This window comes from Ahaetulla prasina, chromosome 2 (assembly GCF_028640845.1).
Source record: "Ahaetulla prasina isolate Xishuangbanna chromosome 2, ASM2864084v1, whole genome shotgun sequence".
Lineage (NCBI taxonomy): Eukaryota > Metazoa > Chordata > Lepidosauria > Squamata > Colubridae > Ahaetulla > Ahaetulla prasina.
The window spans coordinates 184,128,074-184,146,376 of NC_080540.1; the positions used below are offsets into that span (position 1 = coordinate 184,128,074).

At 41.5% G+C, this 18,303-nt stretch overlaps 1 protein-coding gene across 7 annotated transcripts in view; it reads left to right on the forward strand.

Moving 5' to 3' along the window:
• Window positions 1–18,303, forward strand: part of PNPLA6 (patatin like phospholipase domain containing 6) — a 110,239-nt gene that overhangs the window by 22,745 nt on the left and 69,191 nt on the right. For all 7 annotated transcript variants that reach the window (XM_058168316.1, XM_058168320.1, XM_058168319.1 and 4 more), the window contains 15 exons: window positions 175–269; window positions 1,336–1,476; window positions 3,060–3,219; window positions 3,619–3,699; window positions 4,699–4,827; window positions 5,602–5,682; window positions 5,889–6,036; window positions 6,496–6,579; window positions 6,667–6,773; window positions 6,978–7,169; window positions 10,774–10,851; window positions 11,730–11,935; window positions 14,778–14,909; window positions 15,102–15,225; window positions 16,679–16,792. In XM_058168316.1, the coding sequence (XP_058024299.1) occupies window positions 175–269; window positions 1,336–1,476; window positions 3,060–3,219; window positions 3,619–3,699; window positions 4,699–4,827; window positions 5,602–5,682; window positions 5,889–6,036; window positions 6,496–6,579; window positions 6,667–6,773; window positions 6,978–7,169; window positions 10,774–10,851; window positions 11,730–11,935; window positions 14,778–14,909; window positions 15,102–15,225; window positions 16,679–16,792 (1,872 nt within the window). The remainder of the gene's footprint in view (window positions 1–174; window positions 270–1,335; window positions 1,477–3,059; window positions 3,220–3,618; window positions 3,700–4,698; window positions 4,828–5,601; window positions 5,683–5,888; window positions 6,037–6,495; window positions 6,580–6,666; window positions 6,774–6,977; window positions 7,170–10,773; window positions 10,852–11,729; window positions 11,936–14,777; window positions 14,910–15,101; window positions 15,226–16,678; window positions 16,793–18,303) is intronic.

The following is an 18,303-nucleotide window of genomic DNA, read 5'->3' on the forward strand; positions in this document are numbered from 1 at the left end:
TATTATTATTATTATTATTATTATTATTTCTCAGGAAACTATTCTTGAAGATGAACCCATATTTGGACAGTTCTTGAAAGATGATCCTACAATTTATTGACTAGTATCAATAGACATAACAAGATTTGCAGGAAAAATCATCTCTTCGTTAAACAATCAATTTTTTTTGGGCAGGTTTCTCAATCTACATCCTCCCTCGTAGACACTTCCATGTCTGCTTCACGGCCACGCATGAAAAAGAAGCTCAAGATGCTAAATATTGCCAAAAAGTGAGCAGACAAACCAGAAAGAGGAGAGTGTTTGACTGAATGAAGGGGTGTCTCCCAACAAGCTGATGGAATTTTGGAGATCTAGAACCATGATGTTCAGGTTTTGCCCAGAAGGGGAACATTGGAATTGAGTCAATCTAGGACAGATGCAGGATCTAATATCCTTAAATCTTCTAAGAAATGCTGGCGCACTTCCAAGAGAACCAGCCTCCTGAAATAATATGTACTATAGGAAGATTTTATGATACTCATATGGCTCCCAGTGTTTCAAAACTATGCCAGATTCCCAGTTAAGAAAATAAACAATTATTCCTGTGTCTTCTTATTAATATTTCAAAGGAAACTATTTTTCACTTTTCCAACTTAATACAAATATACAAATAAATGTATATGGTCAGGGTAGGCTGTTCCTAGATATTCCTCCGAATCACTTTTTGTTCTGCCAGTTAGGAAGAAATGCAACAATGAGGGGCAAAAATGAGTGTTAGGGAAATAAAAAAAGAGTGGTAGCTAAGGGAGACTAGGAATGCGGAAGTGCAGTAGGGAAATTGCTCAAGTTCTTTGTGGTAGCTGGATGCCACCTTCATGCTAGTAATATAAGATGTGCTATTTGTAAACTTAGGCCTCCTGCTGAAAAACTGATACAGTGTCATAGAGCTCAGGCCAACATGGAAAGAAGATCCTTGTAACATTATTTTGGTTGCTTGGGAGAGGGATGGAGGGAGTAATGGCTCATGAGCCACAGTGGCACAGTTGTTAGAGTTCAGAACTGCAGGCTACTTCTGCTTACTGACTGCAATTTGGCATTTTGAATCCCATCAGGCTTAAGGTTGACTTAGCCTTCTATCCTTCCGAGGTCAATAAAATGAGGAGCCAAATTGTTGGGGGCAATATCCTGACTCTGTAAATAGCTTAGAGAGGCTGTAAAGCACTGTGAAGCAGTATATAAGTCTAAGTGCTATTGCTATTGTGGTCTCTCCTGGTAGAACCATCTCTCTTCTCTTGCAAGAGGGAACTGGCTAATTGACTGTCTGAAGAAATCTTAGGTTTTTCTTCCTGTGCTCAGAATCCTGCGTATCAAGAAGGAGCTGCCAACCCTTCAGCTGAAGGAACCACCCCCATCTGTTCTGGAGGCTGATCTTACAGAGTTTGATGTGGCCAACTCTCATCTCCCCTCTGAAGTACTCTACATGTTAAAGAATGTGCGGTATGTATAGGTAGGAGTCTCATACTAGCTGAGGTTGAGGCTTGCATAGAAGTTATTGGAAACTGGAGTGCCTTGGCAGTAGCTGGCACTGTGCAAAACAATCTGGTTTGATTCTTCCAGATGTGCTATAACTCTATTCTTTGTAATCTAACATTTCTTTAGAGTATCTTGAGAAAGGGTCAATTAGAAAAACACAATTTCCCATGTTGCCCAAACTGGTATTGCTAAATTAGCCCTTTCCATAAAATAACTCACCACAAAGATTCTCCACTTTAGGATCTCAAAGTAGGTTGCTGTTATTCACTCATCATCATTTTCATGTTATTTCTCCTATTGCTTGGAGATCCCGAGGACTTGATGGGTTTTTTTTAAGTTACTATTTTGTAGTTCTAAAAAATGCATGGCCAAAAAAATGCATGGATGAGGAGCACTGAGTGAAGAACTCTTGACATATTAAAAAGAATTGTAGGTATCTTCTGACTCCTTCCTTGGAGAATAATTGATCCTCTTGTCTAGGATCAGGTGTCATATCCAAGCTTCTTGAGCTGACAGCCTGACATTAGCAATGAATGGGGAGGGGAGAGGGAAAGAAGAAGTGGGGCATGGAAGCCCAGCTGAGCTTTGTCAGAAGCTTCAGCCAGCCAAGGTCAACTATTGATATGCAGAGTACCAAAACAGGTACCAGGTACCTGTTTCATAAACAATATACAAGCACCTGATTGGGACATTTACAAGGGGGTGAGCAGAGCTTCAGTAAAGTGTACTCTTTGCAAAAACAAATGGCCAGGAGTTTTTCTTTGCTAGATGACAGTTGCAATCAGGTTTGCTCTAGAATAAATGAACAGAACCTACATGAGGCGCCCATTTCATCCTTAAAACTTCCACTTCCTTTCCCAGAGTCCCAATGTCACCTACTTTTAGAAGGTGGCCCTCAATAAGTCAGATAAAATGTGCAACTCTTAAGCCCATGTGGCTTTTGAGCTCTCACTGGCAGGTTTTCAAGATTAGGTTTGAAGCTAAGTTTCATTAATATTTAATTCCAAAGTAAATTAATCATATTTTCTAGAATTAGTTTTCTTGGCATAAGAGAAAAAAGAAGAAAAGGCAAGAAAGAGGAGACATATAAATGTGCCACCACTAGGAATCTCAAGTACAACTCAAACTTGAGAATGATTGGTTTGGGAATTAGTTCCATGATTGAGTTTGCCCAGTTTGGCCTTTTATCATAGTTATTGGCACTAAAAAGTGTTAAATAAGATATGATAGGAAGGCTACATACATGTGAGGAAGGAAGGAAGGATGCAGTAATGTTTCTTCAAAGCTTTATGTACTATCTTTCTCTCAAATGGTCTCCAACACTGCTTCCATTAAAATACAACACTTAAAAAGAGACTACCCCTGTTTTAATGGTGCATGGTTACATGCACCTCCCTTATTGTGGTTATTCTTCTGGGTTTTGTGCCCAGTCTAAAGAACCTTGTCCACTGTCCCCAAGAAGCAAATTGGGATTGTGTGGTTGGTAAAGTTCAGTGTTTACTATGGTAAGATTATTGTTGTAATTGTGCCCTGGTATTTCCCTATAGGGTGCTAGGCCACTTTGAGAAACCCTTATTCCTGGAATTGTGTAAACACATGACCTTTCAACAATGCCAGCAAGGCGAATATGTCTTTCGCCCAGGTCAGCCTGATACCAGCATTTATGTGGTCCAGGATGGAAAATTGGAGCTGTTTCTATCTGAACAGGTAGGAGGATGAGAGGGGCAAATCTTGGAAGGGCTGCAATACACAGTGATCTGCTATGCCAGCCACAAGGCCAGTCTGGCCTAGTGTTGTTTCCAGTGAGAGCTGCTGAAATGAATGTTGCTTACAAGATGACTTCTCCCATTCGTTTCCATTTATTTGTCTGTATTTGTGTCAGAATCACCTATATAAAACTAACCAAAACTAACCAAAGGGTGCTTCTGGAGTGAAAGGATTTGCTGATTTGTCCAGGGACATCCCAATTGTCAAAAGCAATGCAGTCATCGGAGAGGCTCCTGTCATGTCCCCCTGCATTTACTCAAAAGCCTTTATTTAAAAGCCAGACAAGGGAAAGAACCATGGCTAGTTTCTCACAGCTGTTTATGTGTGTATGTAATTCAGGATGGGAAAGAGACTCTTGTGAAGGAGGTGTTCCCAGGGGACAGTGTGCACAGTCTTCTCAGCATCCTGGATGTCATCACAGTAAGTACTGTCTATTTAGAACCACTATTCTCATAACTGCTTAAGCTGTTGATCCCATTTTCTTTCTTTCTTTTTTACATTGTTAATTTTGTTCTACTTCTGCCTTCTTAAATGTTGTTTTAAAGTCCATACAAAAACACATATGTGTATTCCCTTTGTAAATATAGGAAGATTTTTTTCTATTGCATAATGTGTTTTGTGTATGTGTACTTTCCCCTAATACACATATACTTAATTTGTCAGCTGTTTCACAAATTTTCAGAGAGCTTTAATTCATGTGCATATTGTTTTGCAATGTGACAATCAGACTTTAAAACGTGAACCTGGTGAATGTTTTTCCTTCTATAACTACAACACCTATTTCCTCTGGTCATATACACTTAGCCTCTCCTACTATTAGTAGGAGGCCTCTTGACCCAATCCTCTGTTTCTACTGTCCTCAAACACACAAGATAAAGCTTGATTTGCTGCTGAATCCTCCAAGTATTGGTCAAATCACTCCATAAAACTAATAAAAAGTAAATAAAACTAATAAAAAGTAAATAATCTGAGGAGCCTAGTAATCCCTCTTCTGACTAACAAATGTTATTTAAAGCATAAGCTTTTGTGAGCTGCAACTCCTCTTCTGATACAATAAGAGTACATTTTAAAGCAGATTTAAATTGGGATGAGGTAAGGGGAAAGAGAGAGGATAATAGGTTGGTTATAGAGTCATGGGTTGCATGTGAAACAGCTACAACTACTTTTATCAGTCTGTTTTTTTTAATTCTATCAAGCCACTACATGCATTTGATGAAGTGAGCCAAACATCATGAATATAAGATACAACTCATTTAATAAGATTTGTTAGTTGGAAAAGGGGCTTCTGGATTTCTTGTGAGTTTTTGCTACCATAGACTAACATGGCTCTCCTTTTACATGCTGTACATGTAACTAGTGGATCAAAAAGAACTACAGTTATAGCACTTAAATCTCTCCGGGGGGGCGGGTGTCCAACAGGGTCACCAACGGCCATATCGGACAGTGTCTGCACGGGTAGCTGAAGACTCCACTGTGCTGCAGTTGCCGGTGGAAGCCTTCTCAGCGGTCTTTGAGAAGTATCCTGAGAGCTTGGTTCGGGTGGTTCAGGTGAATTTCTAGCATGCTCTGCCACTGTTCTTTCTCCTTTTATGCATTTCCTTTTTGTGTTTTTCTGCTGGGTTTGGTCTGTGTAAGCTTTTGGATGTCAGCAGAAGCAGGAAACAATTAAGCACACAATCAAGCAAATTTGCATCATTGCAAACATAATCTTTCATATCTTCTCTACAATGTTTCTACTTGATTTGCACTTCTGAAACAAACACCTAGGATATGTTGTCATACATATCCCTAAATACAGCTTTGTGGCATCATTAAATTTAGAATACTGCATTAAAAGATGACTGTTGCATCTCCAACAGAATATTGTAGAGCTGGACAAGTTGCAATAAAGGACAGCTGGTGGGCTGAACCAAGAATCCTGTCTTTTGAGGGTGGTAGAGAGGGTCTTTCATATGGAGAGTTAAGTCAGCTACTTTTTGATAGTTATGGAGAAATTGCCACAGTGAGCCCATGGGTGATCAGGAGGCAATTCTGTGGAAAGCAAAAGACAAACAAGAGCCTTTCTTTTACCCTACCCTACATACTGCAGTGAACTACTGCAATGTTTGCAGAATTAAAAGAGCCTAGAATCCCTATCTAGCCACCAACAAGCTAAGTCCAACCTCCCTTGAATTTTGTTGATTCTTATCTAAAGATTCCTGTGCATAGGCATGAGTAGCAATAAATCAGTTTAATTGGACCTTCAGGTTTTGCACCTGACATACGCAGACACATGTTGGGTAACTGTCTATTAACCTGCCATTTTGCTGTTTCCAATTACAGATCATAATGGTTCGTCTTCAAAGAGTCACCTTCTTGGCCTTGCACAACTATCTGGGCCTGACAAATGAGCTTTTCAGTCATGTAAGTCATGACCTCTGACTAAATTAAACCTGGCCCTCTTCACGTGGGCACTGACAGTAGTCTTTGAGTATGTGAAGAATTCACTTCCCTCACTGCTGATTAATCGTAGAGGGTGGATTTCCCAGCACAAGTACTTTGGGCAAGATAACTGCTCTGTGCTTCCCATCTTCTTGTGTAATGGATGTGGGTGTGTTTCCCATCCCCAGGAAATGCAACCATTGCGGCTTTTTCCCCAGTCGAGTCACCCCTCACGCACAAGTCCTGTCTGGCACAGCAAACGCATAATTAGTGCTTCCTCTATTGAGGACACAAAGGATAGTACTGGAAGGCAACCAGATGCCTCTAAAGATCAAGGTAAGTTGCCTGCCCTAAGAGCAAAACCTGGCATTTGCTCAAGGTGTGAGTTGAGTTTGGCCTCTGAGCCTCCAGTGCAATCCATTTCATTCTGTTTCTTGTCTAGACTCGCTTACGAAGTATGGCTTCAATTTCTTCTGTCTAGTGATATCCTCTAATAATAATATTGCAGAAGCAATGCCCCAGATGCTGCTACTAGAAACTAAGATCAGATCAACCCAGCGTATAAAACCTCAGTTGGCCTCAGCCACCAACTAAGTATTTTCACTGTTCTTTTCTTTTTCCCTGCATATTTTGAGCCCTAACAATAGAATGTAATTTAGTCATCTCTGGCAGAGGTTTCCTCCGGAACAGTTTTGCATTCCTTATGCAAGTATTGCTTATGGATTCCTTCCAAGGTATGGGAAAGTCAAATGTTCACATTTATACTGTATGAATGACAGCCTTGTATACTTCTAGGTGATCCCTTGAAATCAGGTTTATTAGAACCCCCTGTTCCTCCTCTGTTGAGCCGTTGTATTTCCATGCCAGTTGACATTTCAGGTATGTCTCTTTTTGGCCCATTCTCCCTCTTTGTTTGATTCCTTGGGTAACCCAGTTGATTATCTCCATGGTCTCTTTCTCACTCAGGAATTCCGAAGGGCCCACGGTCTGACTTCGATATGGCCTATGAGCGAGGCCGCATCTCAGTTTCTCTTCAGGAAAACAGTACAGTTGCATTGGATGGCTTTGCTCGAGTAAGTTTTTGCCAAGGGGGATGGGAGCATGTCAGCTTTGATATTTGTCCTTTTCTTATAGGTTTTTAGATACAATTAAAAGGGATAGAAGTGAGGCTGCCTTTTGGGAAGGAGATATTTTAGCCTTTGTGAAATCTTTCCTGTAGCCAATCTCTTGCTTTTTAGGCCTCGGTGAGTTCCTTCTACCTTTTCTATTTTTAACAGTCAGCTTCCCAAGACTCCCGCGATCAAAAGTCTGTGACGGTGGAGGAACAGCCATCAGGCATCTACCATTACAACTATTGTGAGGATGATTCAGCAACTGGCGATTGCCCATTTGGACCATACCAGGGCCGCCAGACCAGTGCCATTTTTGAGGCTGCCAAACGGGAACTGATCAAACTCATGAAAATTGAGGTAGAGTGATACAAGAAGAGTTTTCTGATAATCAGTGGCTCGGGAGGAGAGGATTCTCCCTTGCTATTCTCTTCATTTCTCAGCTAGTGCAGAGGCTGGTGGTGTTCAGTGCTTGGGTCATCTTTACTCCCTTCTCAACAGGAATTAGAACATAGAATAATCAGGTTGAAAGGGACCTTGAAGTTCTTCTAGTCCAACTGTCTATCCACAGCAGGAGATCCTGAAGCATTCAGGACAAATCGTTGTCCAGTCTCTGCTTCAAAACCTCTAGTGATAGAGCACCCACAACTTCCAGGGGCAAGTTGTTCCACTGATTAATTGTTCTCACTGTCAGGAAATTTCTCATTAGTTCTAGGTTGGATTTCTTTTTATGATCTTCCATCCATTACTTCTTGTCTTGCTCTCTGGTGCTTTGAAGAATAAGTTGACTCTTTTTTCTCTGTGACAGCCCCGCAAGTACTGGAAGACTGCTACATACTACCCCAGTCCTTCTCTTTGTTAGACTAGACATACCTAGTTCCCTCACTTGTTCATCATATGATTTAGCCTCTAGTACCTTAATCGTCCTTGTTGTTCTTCTCTGCACTCTTTCTAGGGTCATAACATCTTTTTTGTATGAACATTTTCTATGGGCCAGAGCAAAACAAAACAGAGTTGTCCTTTACTTCCAAATCCTTTTCAGTTATCATGGCCCAGAATATTTTTCATGGCACTTCAAGACAACACTTCGATTATGCCAGTGCTCTGCTTTGTTCATGAGTTTTATGGACAAGAGAATTCGCAATCCTGTCCTCCTTTTGTCCTCTCCTCACTGGTTTTGATATTTTTCTTCCAGTCATTGTAAGAAAACTTTCCTAAAAGTGCTAGGAGTCCTTTTGAAACCATCTTCAGTTTTACTGCACTTAGTACTCTACAATATTCATAAGGTTTGCAAGAGTCCTATTTAGTCTTAATCCCCTTTTTCATAAAAGAACAATGGAGGTCAAGAGGTAATAGTTGTTCCGAGACATACAGAAATCGTTTCAGAATGCTGCTTTGTGATGGTTATTGTATGCTGGGAGTAGGGTTATAAAGCAGTGTGTGTATTTGTGCAGGTCTTTTACAGAGATATGGAGTTATACTCTAATGCATGAACTCTCCATTCAAGAAAGTAAAGATTCTTGAAACTTCAGCATTTCAAAGGAACTTTTTATTGAAAGAGAGTGATTGCAGGACAAAGGAAAGCAGGTCTCCCTCAGGCAATAAAGTTAGGATAAAGTAGTTAGAAACATCTCTTCTCCATAGTGTGGAGATGGGAGGTGCCATTCTGGGTTATAACAGTCTCTAGCCTATGGCCTGAGTTGAAAAAATTCTGAGGATCCGCCTTCCTGGTGACGTTCCCCAGTTTTTTTTCAACTCAGCCTCAGCTATGGTCACTTAATTTTTAGCTCCGGAGTTTTAGAGCTGAGCTATATTATTCCCTGGATATCTTTTTCTTATTTTTGGATTTTTGTTTTCTTTTCTTTCCCTTCAGGTGAATTTGTTTCTTTTGTCTTGTTTTTTCTTGGATCTATGATTGTTGTTTGCAGACTTGCAGGAATCTTCAGGACTGAGACAAAACATATGGCCCTCCCCACTTTTTACATTCCCCCAAAGGTAAATCAAGCTTAGGGCACATAGGTGCCAGGATAAAGGCTATAAACTAAGGGGATACAGGATGTATGGGAAATAGGAAGAGAGCAATAAACTAATAAATGTATTCAGGCCTCCTCCCCACAGGAATGGCAGTTTCATGATAGGGATCTGGCATGCTGCCTCCATTCAAAAAAGGGGAAATCCATCTGCAAAGAAACAGAAAGAAAAGTATGACAGTGAGTTAGCTGGATTTTTTAGGGTATTTCAAGTGGATTTTTTTTCAGTAATGTGGGAGCTCTGACATGTTTTTTAGCTACCCACTCGTTCTGAGAGGAGGGTAAATGCTTCCAGGCTACCAGCTGTGATGTGTGCGGGAGTCTAGAATTTCTTTAATTCAAAATGCTGTTCCCCCTCCACCATAACAGGGATAGGAAGGGTGGTTGCTTGTGGCCTTAGAGGGGAGGTAATTTCTGGTTTCAGTAAGCTGCAGTGAAACACTGGGTGGACTTGTCTAAGTGTTTTAGGGAGTAGTAACTACTGTTACTGGATTGATGACTCTGGTGATAGGGAAAGGTTCTATGAATTTGGGTCCCAATTTCTTAGAGGGTTCTAGGGACTGTAGGAATTTAGTGGATAAGTAGACTTTATCTCCTATTTTGAAAGACTTTGTCTCTGACCTTTTCTTGTCAGCTTGAACTTTAAAGGCAGTCCTAGCCTCACTTAAAGCCAGTTTTACTATTAGCCATGTGTTTTGCAGGTTTTTTATCCATTCCTTAAGGGAGGGTATGGTTGGTTCTTCTACTGGTAGTTCTAGCATTGGAATGAAATGTTGACCTGTTGCCACTTGAAATGGGGTGAAGCCTGTGCTGGAATGCATAGAGTTATCGTACACCACTTCTGCAAAAGGCAGATCAGTCCAGTTATCTTGCTGATAGTTAATAAAGCATCTTAAGTATTGTTCTAGAACACCAATGGTTCTCTCTGCTGATCCATTAGTGGCTGGATCGTGGGAGAAGCTTAAGCCCTGGGCAGTCCCCAGTAGGCTGAGGAACGCCCTCCAGAACTTTGAAGTGAATTGGACCCCCCCAATCAGATATTATCCTTTGCGGGGGCCCATGTAGTTGGTAGATTTGTTGTAAAAACATTTTGGCAAGTGCCTTGGCTGTGGAGATTTTTGGCAAGGAATAAAATGGCCCTCTTTGGAAAACAGGTCCGTTACAGCCCAAATGACAATATTTCCTCCATTTTGTGGCAGCTCAACAATAAAACCCATAGAGATCTCTCTCCAGGGTGCTGAAGGCTCAGCTACTGTCTGTAAGAGTTCAGGGGTTTTTCCCTGTCTTCTTTTTGCTGCTGCGCAGACGGGGCAGCTAGTCATATAGCTTTCTATGTCTTTTTTGAGGGATGGCCACCAGAACTGACGTTTGATGAGGTGCAAGGTTTTCATGAGGCTGAAGTGGCCAGCTAGCTAGCTAGCACACTTTCATGAGAGGAAGTTTCTGGCTGGCAGGGACATACAGTTTTCCTCCCACCCAAGCCAAGCCACCTTTAAGGAAGCAGGTGTTTTTGTGAGCTTGGAACCATTCATCATTAAGCAGGGCTTGCTTAAATGCTTGAGTGATGGCATTGTCGTTTATCACCTTTGAAAATACCAGTTTATAAAGTAGGATACAGGATGAATGGGAAATAGGAAGAGAGCAATAAGCTAATAAATGTATCCAGGCCCCCTCCCCACAGGAATGGCAGTTTTATGATAGGGATCTGACACTTACTTTCTTCAGTGTCAAAAGCTTTTTTTTTAACCAAGGGGCTGTGAAACAGCTCTGCCTTGGAGTTTTTAGAGAACGATAATATTTTAGGAAAACTATAGAGAAGAGACTTAGTTTCCTGACTTTACTCTTGACTCTACTCCACAGGGTGTAATTGAGGAGGATTCAGCTCCTATTCCAAACAGGAAAGATACCTAATAACACTGCCATTCTCTCCGCAGGATTCATCCTTATTAAATAATCGGGTGCTTTTGCACCATGCCAAGGCAGGAACAGTAATTGCCCGTCAAGGAGATCAAGTAAGTATTGTAGATGGCATACAAGATCATAAACTAGCTTAGTCAGGAAAAAAAAGATAATTGTAGCCCTTCTCTCCTTGAAGATCAGAAAAGAATGAAAGGAGCAATTCCTTAAACAAAAATAGCTTTTTCCTGTAATTAGGACCTGATGTTGGACAGACTTGTTTTCTAAAAGGAAAGACTTCTCAAGAAGCATTTCATGTGGATTGAATTTTAGTGTGTATTCTTCTGGGTGGGTTCTTCACACTTCAGATTGTTGAAGGTTTCCTTCCACAATGTAGAACCCTATGCTGTAGCTTTTAATAAAAATCTGGCCACTTTGATTGTGGATTATAAAAGGAGAGAATTTGCTACGGCTGCCTTGGTAACGGGGAGGGGGGGGGAGAATGGAGGTTGGAAGAGAAACTAAAATGAATAGTTACCTTCAAATGTGTTCATAGTTAGAAGGTGGGCTGATAACACACACAGCTAATGGCCCGAGCATACCAAAGGGATGAAACCATCTGAAGATGCACCCACATGGCACCTAAGGGGAACGTGGATTGGACAAGATTGACTGGACTACCAGGGGGAGGGTTTGAGGCTTATTTCTTATATCTGTATTCCGCGCCAATTACCTCAGGGCTTGCTTTCACTTTGTTTGCTTTCAGTTCATACTCAGTAAAAGTACCTTTCTCTACAAACCATGGAGTTGGGGTTTTTCTTTCTTGAGTATTGAAAGAAGGCATTCCTGACACACTAATTTCCAGCTTTTTAGCAACCCCGTCAATTTAGATTTTAAGCGACGAAAAGGTTTTTTTTAAAATATATTTCTAATCCTGCTCAATGGTGACTCAATTCCCTTAGAATGGGCTGCTTATTCCGGTCTTTTTTGACAGGATGTCAGCTTGCACTTTGTACTGTGGGGCTGTCTGCATGTTTACCAGCGTATGATTGACAAGGCTGAAGACGTGTGCCTCTTCTTGGTGCAACCTGGAGAGATGGTGGGCCAGCTAGCAGTGCTTACTGGAGAGCCACTGATTTTCACCATCAAAGCGAATCGTGATTGTACTTTCCTTAAGATCTCCAAGTCTGACTTTTACGAGTGGGTACCATGTGCATAAATTCTGCCTGCCTCTACTGCTATCATGTTCTTCCCAATCACTAGCCATGTTCATATGCAGCAACTGCTCCTGTTCTTTTAGCCTAAACCATTTGCTGTTCTCTGCTGGGAGGTTGGTTGGGCTGTCTCACAGGTAAAATGGAGAAAAAGCAGTGGTTCTGTCTGGAAGTTTATGCTGTCAATATGGTTTTGCTCAGGAAGGGCTTTCATGGCTCTGGTGTAGTTTTCCTCTCTTTCTCTTTTCCAGTAGAAGGAGCTACCTAAAAATAATGGTTGTCTTTCTTTAATGACTGAATTGTTTGAGGGACTATCTTTCCCCAGATGTTTCTACCCATCCAGTCTAGTCCACCAGGATGGGCATGCTCTGGGAATGCCAGCTAGCGGAGCCAGGAAGTATGCCTTTTCTGCCATAGCACCTGCCGTGTGGAACACCTTTCCTCCAGAGATCAGGATGGCCTTGGCCCTGCTTGCCCTTCATAAAGCCTTAAGACCTGGTTATGTGGCCAGGTCTGAGCCCCAAGTATTTGAAAAAGCTCTCTCCTGATTGTTTTTTTTTAACATCTATGAATTATAATATTTTCCTCAGCTGCTGTGTGTATTTAAACTTTTATATTATAATGGAAATTTATTTTTTAATTGGTTTTATGATTGTTCATTGCCCAGAGTCATTTGTTGAATAATAGAATAGAATAGAATAGAATTTTTTATTGGCCAAGTGTGATTGGACACACAAGGAATTTGTCTTGGTGCATATGCTCTCAGTGTACATAAAAGAAAAGATACGTTCATCAAGGTACAACATTTACAACACAATTGATGATCAATATATCAATATAAATCATAAGGATTGCCAGCAACAAGTTATAGTCATACAGTCATAAGTGGAAAGAGATTGGCGATGGGAACTATGAAACGATTAATAGTAGTGCAGATTCAGTAAATAGTCTGACAGTGTTGAGGGAATTATTTGTTTAGCAGAGTGATGGCCTTCGGGAAAAAACTGTTCTTGTGTCTAGTTGTTCTGGTGTGCAGTGCTCTATAGCGTCGTTTTGAGGGTAGGAGTTGAAACAGTTTATGTCCAGGATGCGAGGGATCTGCAAATATTTTCACGGCCCTCTTCTTGATTCGTGCAGTATACAGGTCCTCAATGGAAGGCAAGTTGGTAGCAATTATTTTTCTGCAGTTCTAATTATCCTCTGAAGTCTGTTTTTCTTGTTGGGTTGCAGAACCGAACCAGACAGTTATAGAGGTGCAAATGACAGACTCAATAATTCCTCTGTAGAATTGGATCAGCAGCTCCTTGGGCAGTTTGAGCTTACTGAGTTGGCGCAGAAAGAACATTCTTTGTTGTCCTTTTTTAATGATGTTTTGATGTTAGCTGTCCATTTGAGATCTTGCGATATGATAGAACCCAGAAATTTGAAGGTTTCTACTGTTGATACTGTGTTGTCAAGTATTGTGAGAGGTGGAAGTATGGAAGGGTTTCTCCTAAAGTCTACCACCATTTCTACGGTTTTGAGTGTGTTCAGTTCCAGATTGTTTTGGTTGCACCACAAGGCTAGTCGTTCGACCTCTTGTCTATATGCGGATTCGTCATTGTCTCGAATGAGACCAATCACTGTTGTGTCATCTGCGAACTTCAGTAGCTTAACTGATGGATCATTGGAGATGCAGTCATTGGTATACAGAGAGAAGAGAAGTGGGGAGAGCACACAGCCTTGGGGGGCCCCTGTGCTAATTGTACAGGTATTTGATGTGATCTTGCTTAGCTTCACCTGCTGCTTCCTGTTTGTTAGGAAGCTTGTGATCCACTTACAAGCCTGTTCCGGTACCTGTAGCTGGTTTAGCTTAGTTAGGAGAATGTCTGGAATGATGGTATTGAATGCTGAACTAAAGTCTACAAAAAGGACCCTTGCATAGGTCTTTGGAGACTCAAGATGTTGTAGGATGTAGTGCAGAGCCATATTAACAGCATCATCTGTTGATCTATTTGCTCGGTATGCAAATTGCAAGGGGTCTAACAGCGGATCCGTGATGGTTTTCAGGTAGGAAAGCACTAGCCTTTCAAAGGTTTTCATGACTACAGATGTTAAAGCAACTGGTCTGTAGTCATTCAGTTCCTTGATGGTGGGCTTCTTGGCACTGGGATGATGGCAGAGCGTTTGAAGCAAGAAGGAACATAACACATCTCTAGTGATTTATTGAAAATATGGGTGAAGATGGGGCCAATTGGTCAGCACAGACTTTTAAGCAAGAAGGAGTTATCTTGTCTGGGCCTGGAGCTTTTCCTGGCTTTTGTCTGTGAAATAGGTCCTGCACTTCCTTTTCTGTGATCACTAGGGGTTGTGAACCCAATGAAATGGGGTCAGTTGTAGGAGGCTTGGCTGTTGTTGGTGTGTCTGAGATGGGGGTTGTGGAGATAGGTGGCTGTAGTTTCCTTTCAAACCTGCAGTAAAACTCATTCAGGTCATCTGCCAGTTGTTGATTACCTTCAGCCTGGGAAGGAGGTTTGCCATAGCCGGTGATATTTTTAAGAGTTTTCCACATGTTTGCTGGTTCATTTGCTGAAAACTGATTCTTTAGCTTTTCAGAGTAGCTTCTTTTTGCTGCTCTTATCTCCCAAGAATAAAAAATGAATAAATCAGTAAAGGTTAATATAGCTTTGCCCTGAGATTCACCATGCTTATTGCTGTAACTCTTAACTAGCAGCATCTTCCCTGAATCCAAATTGGATCTATTTCTTTCTTGATTCTGGCAAAACTGAGAAATGGACTGGAACTTTTTTTATTGCAAAGCCTTCCAGTAACTTCTGACTCTTCCTTAGGATTATGAGGGAACAGCCAAGTGTGGTGCTGAGTGTGGCTCATACTGTGGCAGCCCGCATGTCTCCTTTTGTGCGGCAAATGGACTTCGCTATTGATTGGATGGCAGTAGAGGCTGGGCGAGCACTTTACAGGTAAGACAAATGAGCTGTTTCCTTGGCTCCCTGGCCTCCATTTGATGCCTTTCCTTTGCTAAAGAATCTCCCATTCAGTTAGATGCACACTGTGCCATGATATTTGCACAGAAATAACTTGCTTCAAGGTAGACTTTACTGATTATTAGAGAAGGGGAACAATTTAATCCATGATTCTTCCTTTCCCTCCAGGCAAGGTGACAAATCTGACTGCACCTATATTGTGCTGAATGGGCGCTTGCGTTCTGTCATCCAGAAAGCCAATGGCAAGAAGGAACTAGTTGGAGAATACGGGCGTGGGGACCTCATTGGAGTGGTAAGTTCTAAGTAAGGAAAACCCCTACATGCCACTGCAGGGACAGCTACACCAAAGTGGTAAATCCTCTACTATCCTTTTGAGCCCAAATATGAGTTACACACTTTGTATTTTAAGAAGATTCATAGACAACGCATCAGATTCTTGTTCTAGACCAATTGTAGACCAGGTGGCCCTTGCTTAATAACTACTTGCTTACTGACTGTTTGAATTTGCGATGGCACTGGATGAATGGCAGCTACAATTGGTCCTCAGAGTTCTGGCCATGGTCACATGATTGCAATCTGGGCACTTTGCAACTAGCCTGGATTTCCAATCATTGCAGTATCCCACAGTCTTATGGTCATGATTTGTGACCTTCCCTGCTGGCTTCCCATAAATAAAGTCAATAGAGAAGCCAGCTGGAATTTGGAAGTTGCAAACACATGAAACTTCCAGTGGAGGCATGACAAAAGTTGAGCCAGCAATTGTGGCAAAGATCAAAAAACAATGGACTTGGTCTTTGGAACCTCTCTGAATATAGGAGGACAGGAAATCACCCACGTGTGCTCTGGATGATTGTTCCTCACAAGGAGACTCTAAAACAGCAGTTTTCATAATTTTAAGCACTGGGAGACAAAGGGATTAGCCATCCTGCTTTTAAAGGATGCTAGGTTTGCAAGCCTCATTATCTAAACATTTTTAGAAATTGCCTATTAACCATCTTAAATCTATTAAGACCTTTGGAGTGATAACTTTGGAAAGTTGCTGGGTGAGTTTAGCTTCAGTTCTGAACAAAAGAAAATTAGTTATAAACCTAAGAAAGAATTTGAATTAAACAGCAAAAACACTAAATAAGATTTTTTTCTAAGAAAATGATAAATTAAAGAGTCCACATAAATTTGGAATACTGACTTTTATTCTTAAGATTTTGGAATTAACTATAAGAAAATAAATAGGTTCTTGTGGGAACCAGATATATTTTGGCTACCTTGGCTATTGTAAGTCAACGAAGATAAGTAAATTTATAACTGGACACTAAATCTGGGGGACTAAAATCTTAGAAGATTAAAGATTCTAAGCAGAAACAAAAAAATTATCAAGCTGCTTTTAGTACTGGGACTTACAAAACGACGCAATACATCATAATATTGTAGTTAAAATCCTTAATAAAAATTGTATTTTTTGAAACCATTATCATGTTATATCCTCTCTTAACAACCCATGTGATCCTCACTTAACAATAGTAACCAGAGACTTTTAGAACTGCTAAGCATCATAGTCACATGACATCATGCTTTATGACCACAACACTTCGCAGTGGAAATTCCAGTCCCAATTACTGTCATTAAGTGAGGACTATGTATTTATACTTACAGAAGAGCATCTCTCACTACCTGAGGAGCGATCTTTTTCATGTGGGAAGACTGTGATGATGTGATTTACCTGCTCTGACTCATTTCTTGTGATATAGGTAGAAGCTCTGACCCATCAAGTACGAGCTACTACTGTCCATGCTGTACGGGACACAGAGTTGGCCAAGTTACCAGAAGGGACTCTCAACAACATCAAAAGACGCTACCCTCAGGTGAAGGCTCAGAGGTTCTCCCTATTTTCTGTTTGAACTAAGCTTTGCAGTCCTGGTGTACAACTCATTCCTGAATTTGCAAATGGTTCTGTAGATTTATTTCCATTCAGTTTGTAGGATGTGATTTCTGTGGCATATTTTGGCATATGTATTTTGGACACAAACATGATCAGGTAGAGAAGGTTTATAAGTGTTCAGAAATATTGAATGTAAAGGAAGATCGTAAAACTTTATAGGATACTGATCTGGAAAATGAATATGTAGGTAACTGTTCCACTTCATTATTTGAAGTGGCTCACCATGTGTTAATAATACAAACCCTGACAAAATTACAAATATTGAATTTGGACATTGTCTGTCTTCTCCAAGAAGTCCACATCAAGAAACAATATGGTAATTTATTAGAATACCCTAGAATTGGGAAGCTATAAGTATCTCTAGCACACCAAAAGAAGAGAGGAATAGCGAAGAATGGTTAAAACCCAAACAAATATATGCAGATAAGGAAGGAAAAATATTAATGATGGAGGTATCAACAAATTTATTTTATTTATTTATTTATTTATTTATATTTATATACCGCCCTATCTCCCTAAGGACTCAGGGCGGTTCACAGGCAGTTAAAACACATATAAATACAGATTAAAAACAACAATTAAAAAACTTATTCTATAGCCTAATTTTTAAAACAATATAAATAATAAAAACCCCTTAAAACCAATTTTTTAAAATCTAATCCAGTCCCGCGCAGATGAATAGGTGTGTTTTAAGCTCGCGACGAAAGGTTCGGAGGTCCGGAAGTTGACGAAGTCCTGGAGGGAGTTCGTTCCAGAGGGTGGGAGCCCCCACAGAGAAGGCCCTTCCCCTGGGTGTCGCCAGACGGCACTGCCTAGCTGACGGCACCTGAGGAGTCCCTCCTGTGAGAGCGCACGGTCGGTGAGAGGTATTTGGTAGCAGTAGGCGGTCCCGTAAATAGCCCGGCCCTATGCCATGGAGCGCTTTAAAGATTGTCACCAGCACCTTGAAGCGCACCCGGAAGGCCACAGGTAGCCAGTGCAGTCTGCGCAGGATAGGTGTCACACGGGAGCCACGAGGGGCTCCCTCTATCACCCGCGCAGCCGCATTCTGGACTAACTGAAGCCTCCGGAATGCCCCTCAAGGGGAGCCCCATGTAGAGAGCATTGCAGTAATCCAGGCGAGACGTCACGAGGGCGTGAGTGACCGTGCATAAGGCATCCCGGTCTAGAAAGGGGCGCAACTGGGACACCAGGCGAACCTGGTGGAAAGCTCTCCTGGAGACGGCCGTCAAATGGTCTTCAAAAGACAGCCGTTCATCCAGGAGAACGCCCAAGTTGCGCACCCTCTCCATCGGGGCCAATGACTGCCCCAACAGTCAGCCGAGGACTCAGCTGACTGTGCAGGATGCCGGCATCCACAGCCACTCTGTCTTGGAGGGATTGAGCTTGAGCCTGTTTCTCCCCATCCAGACCCGTACGGCTTCCAAACACCGG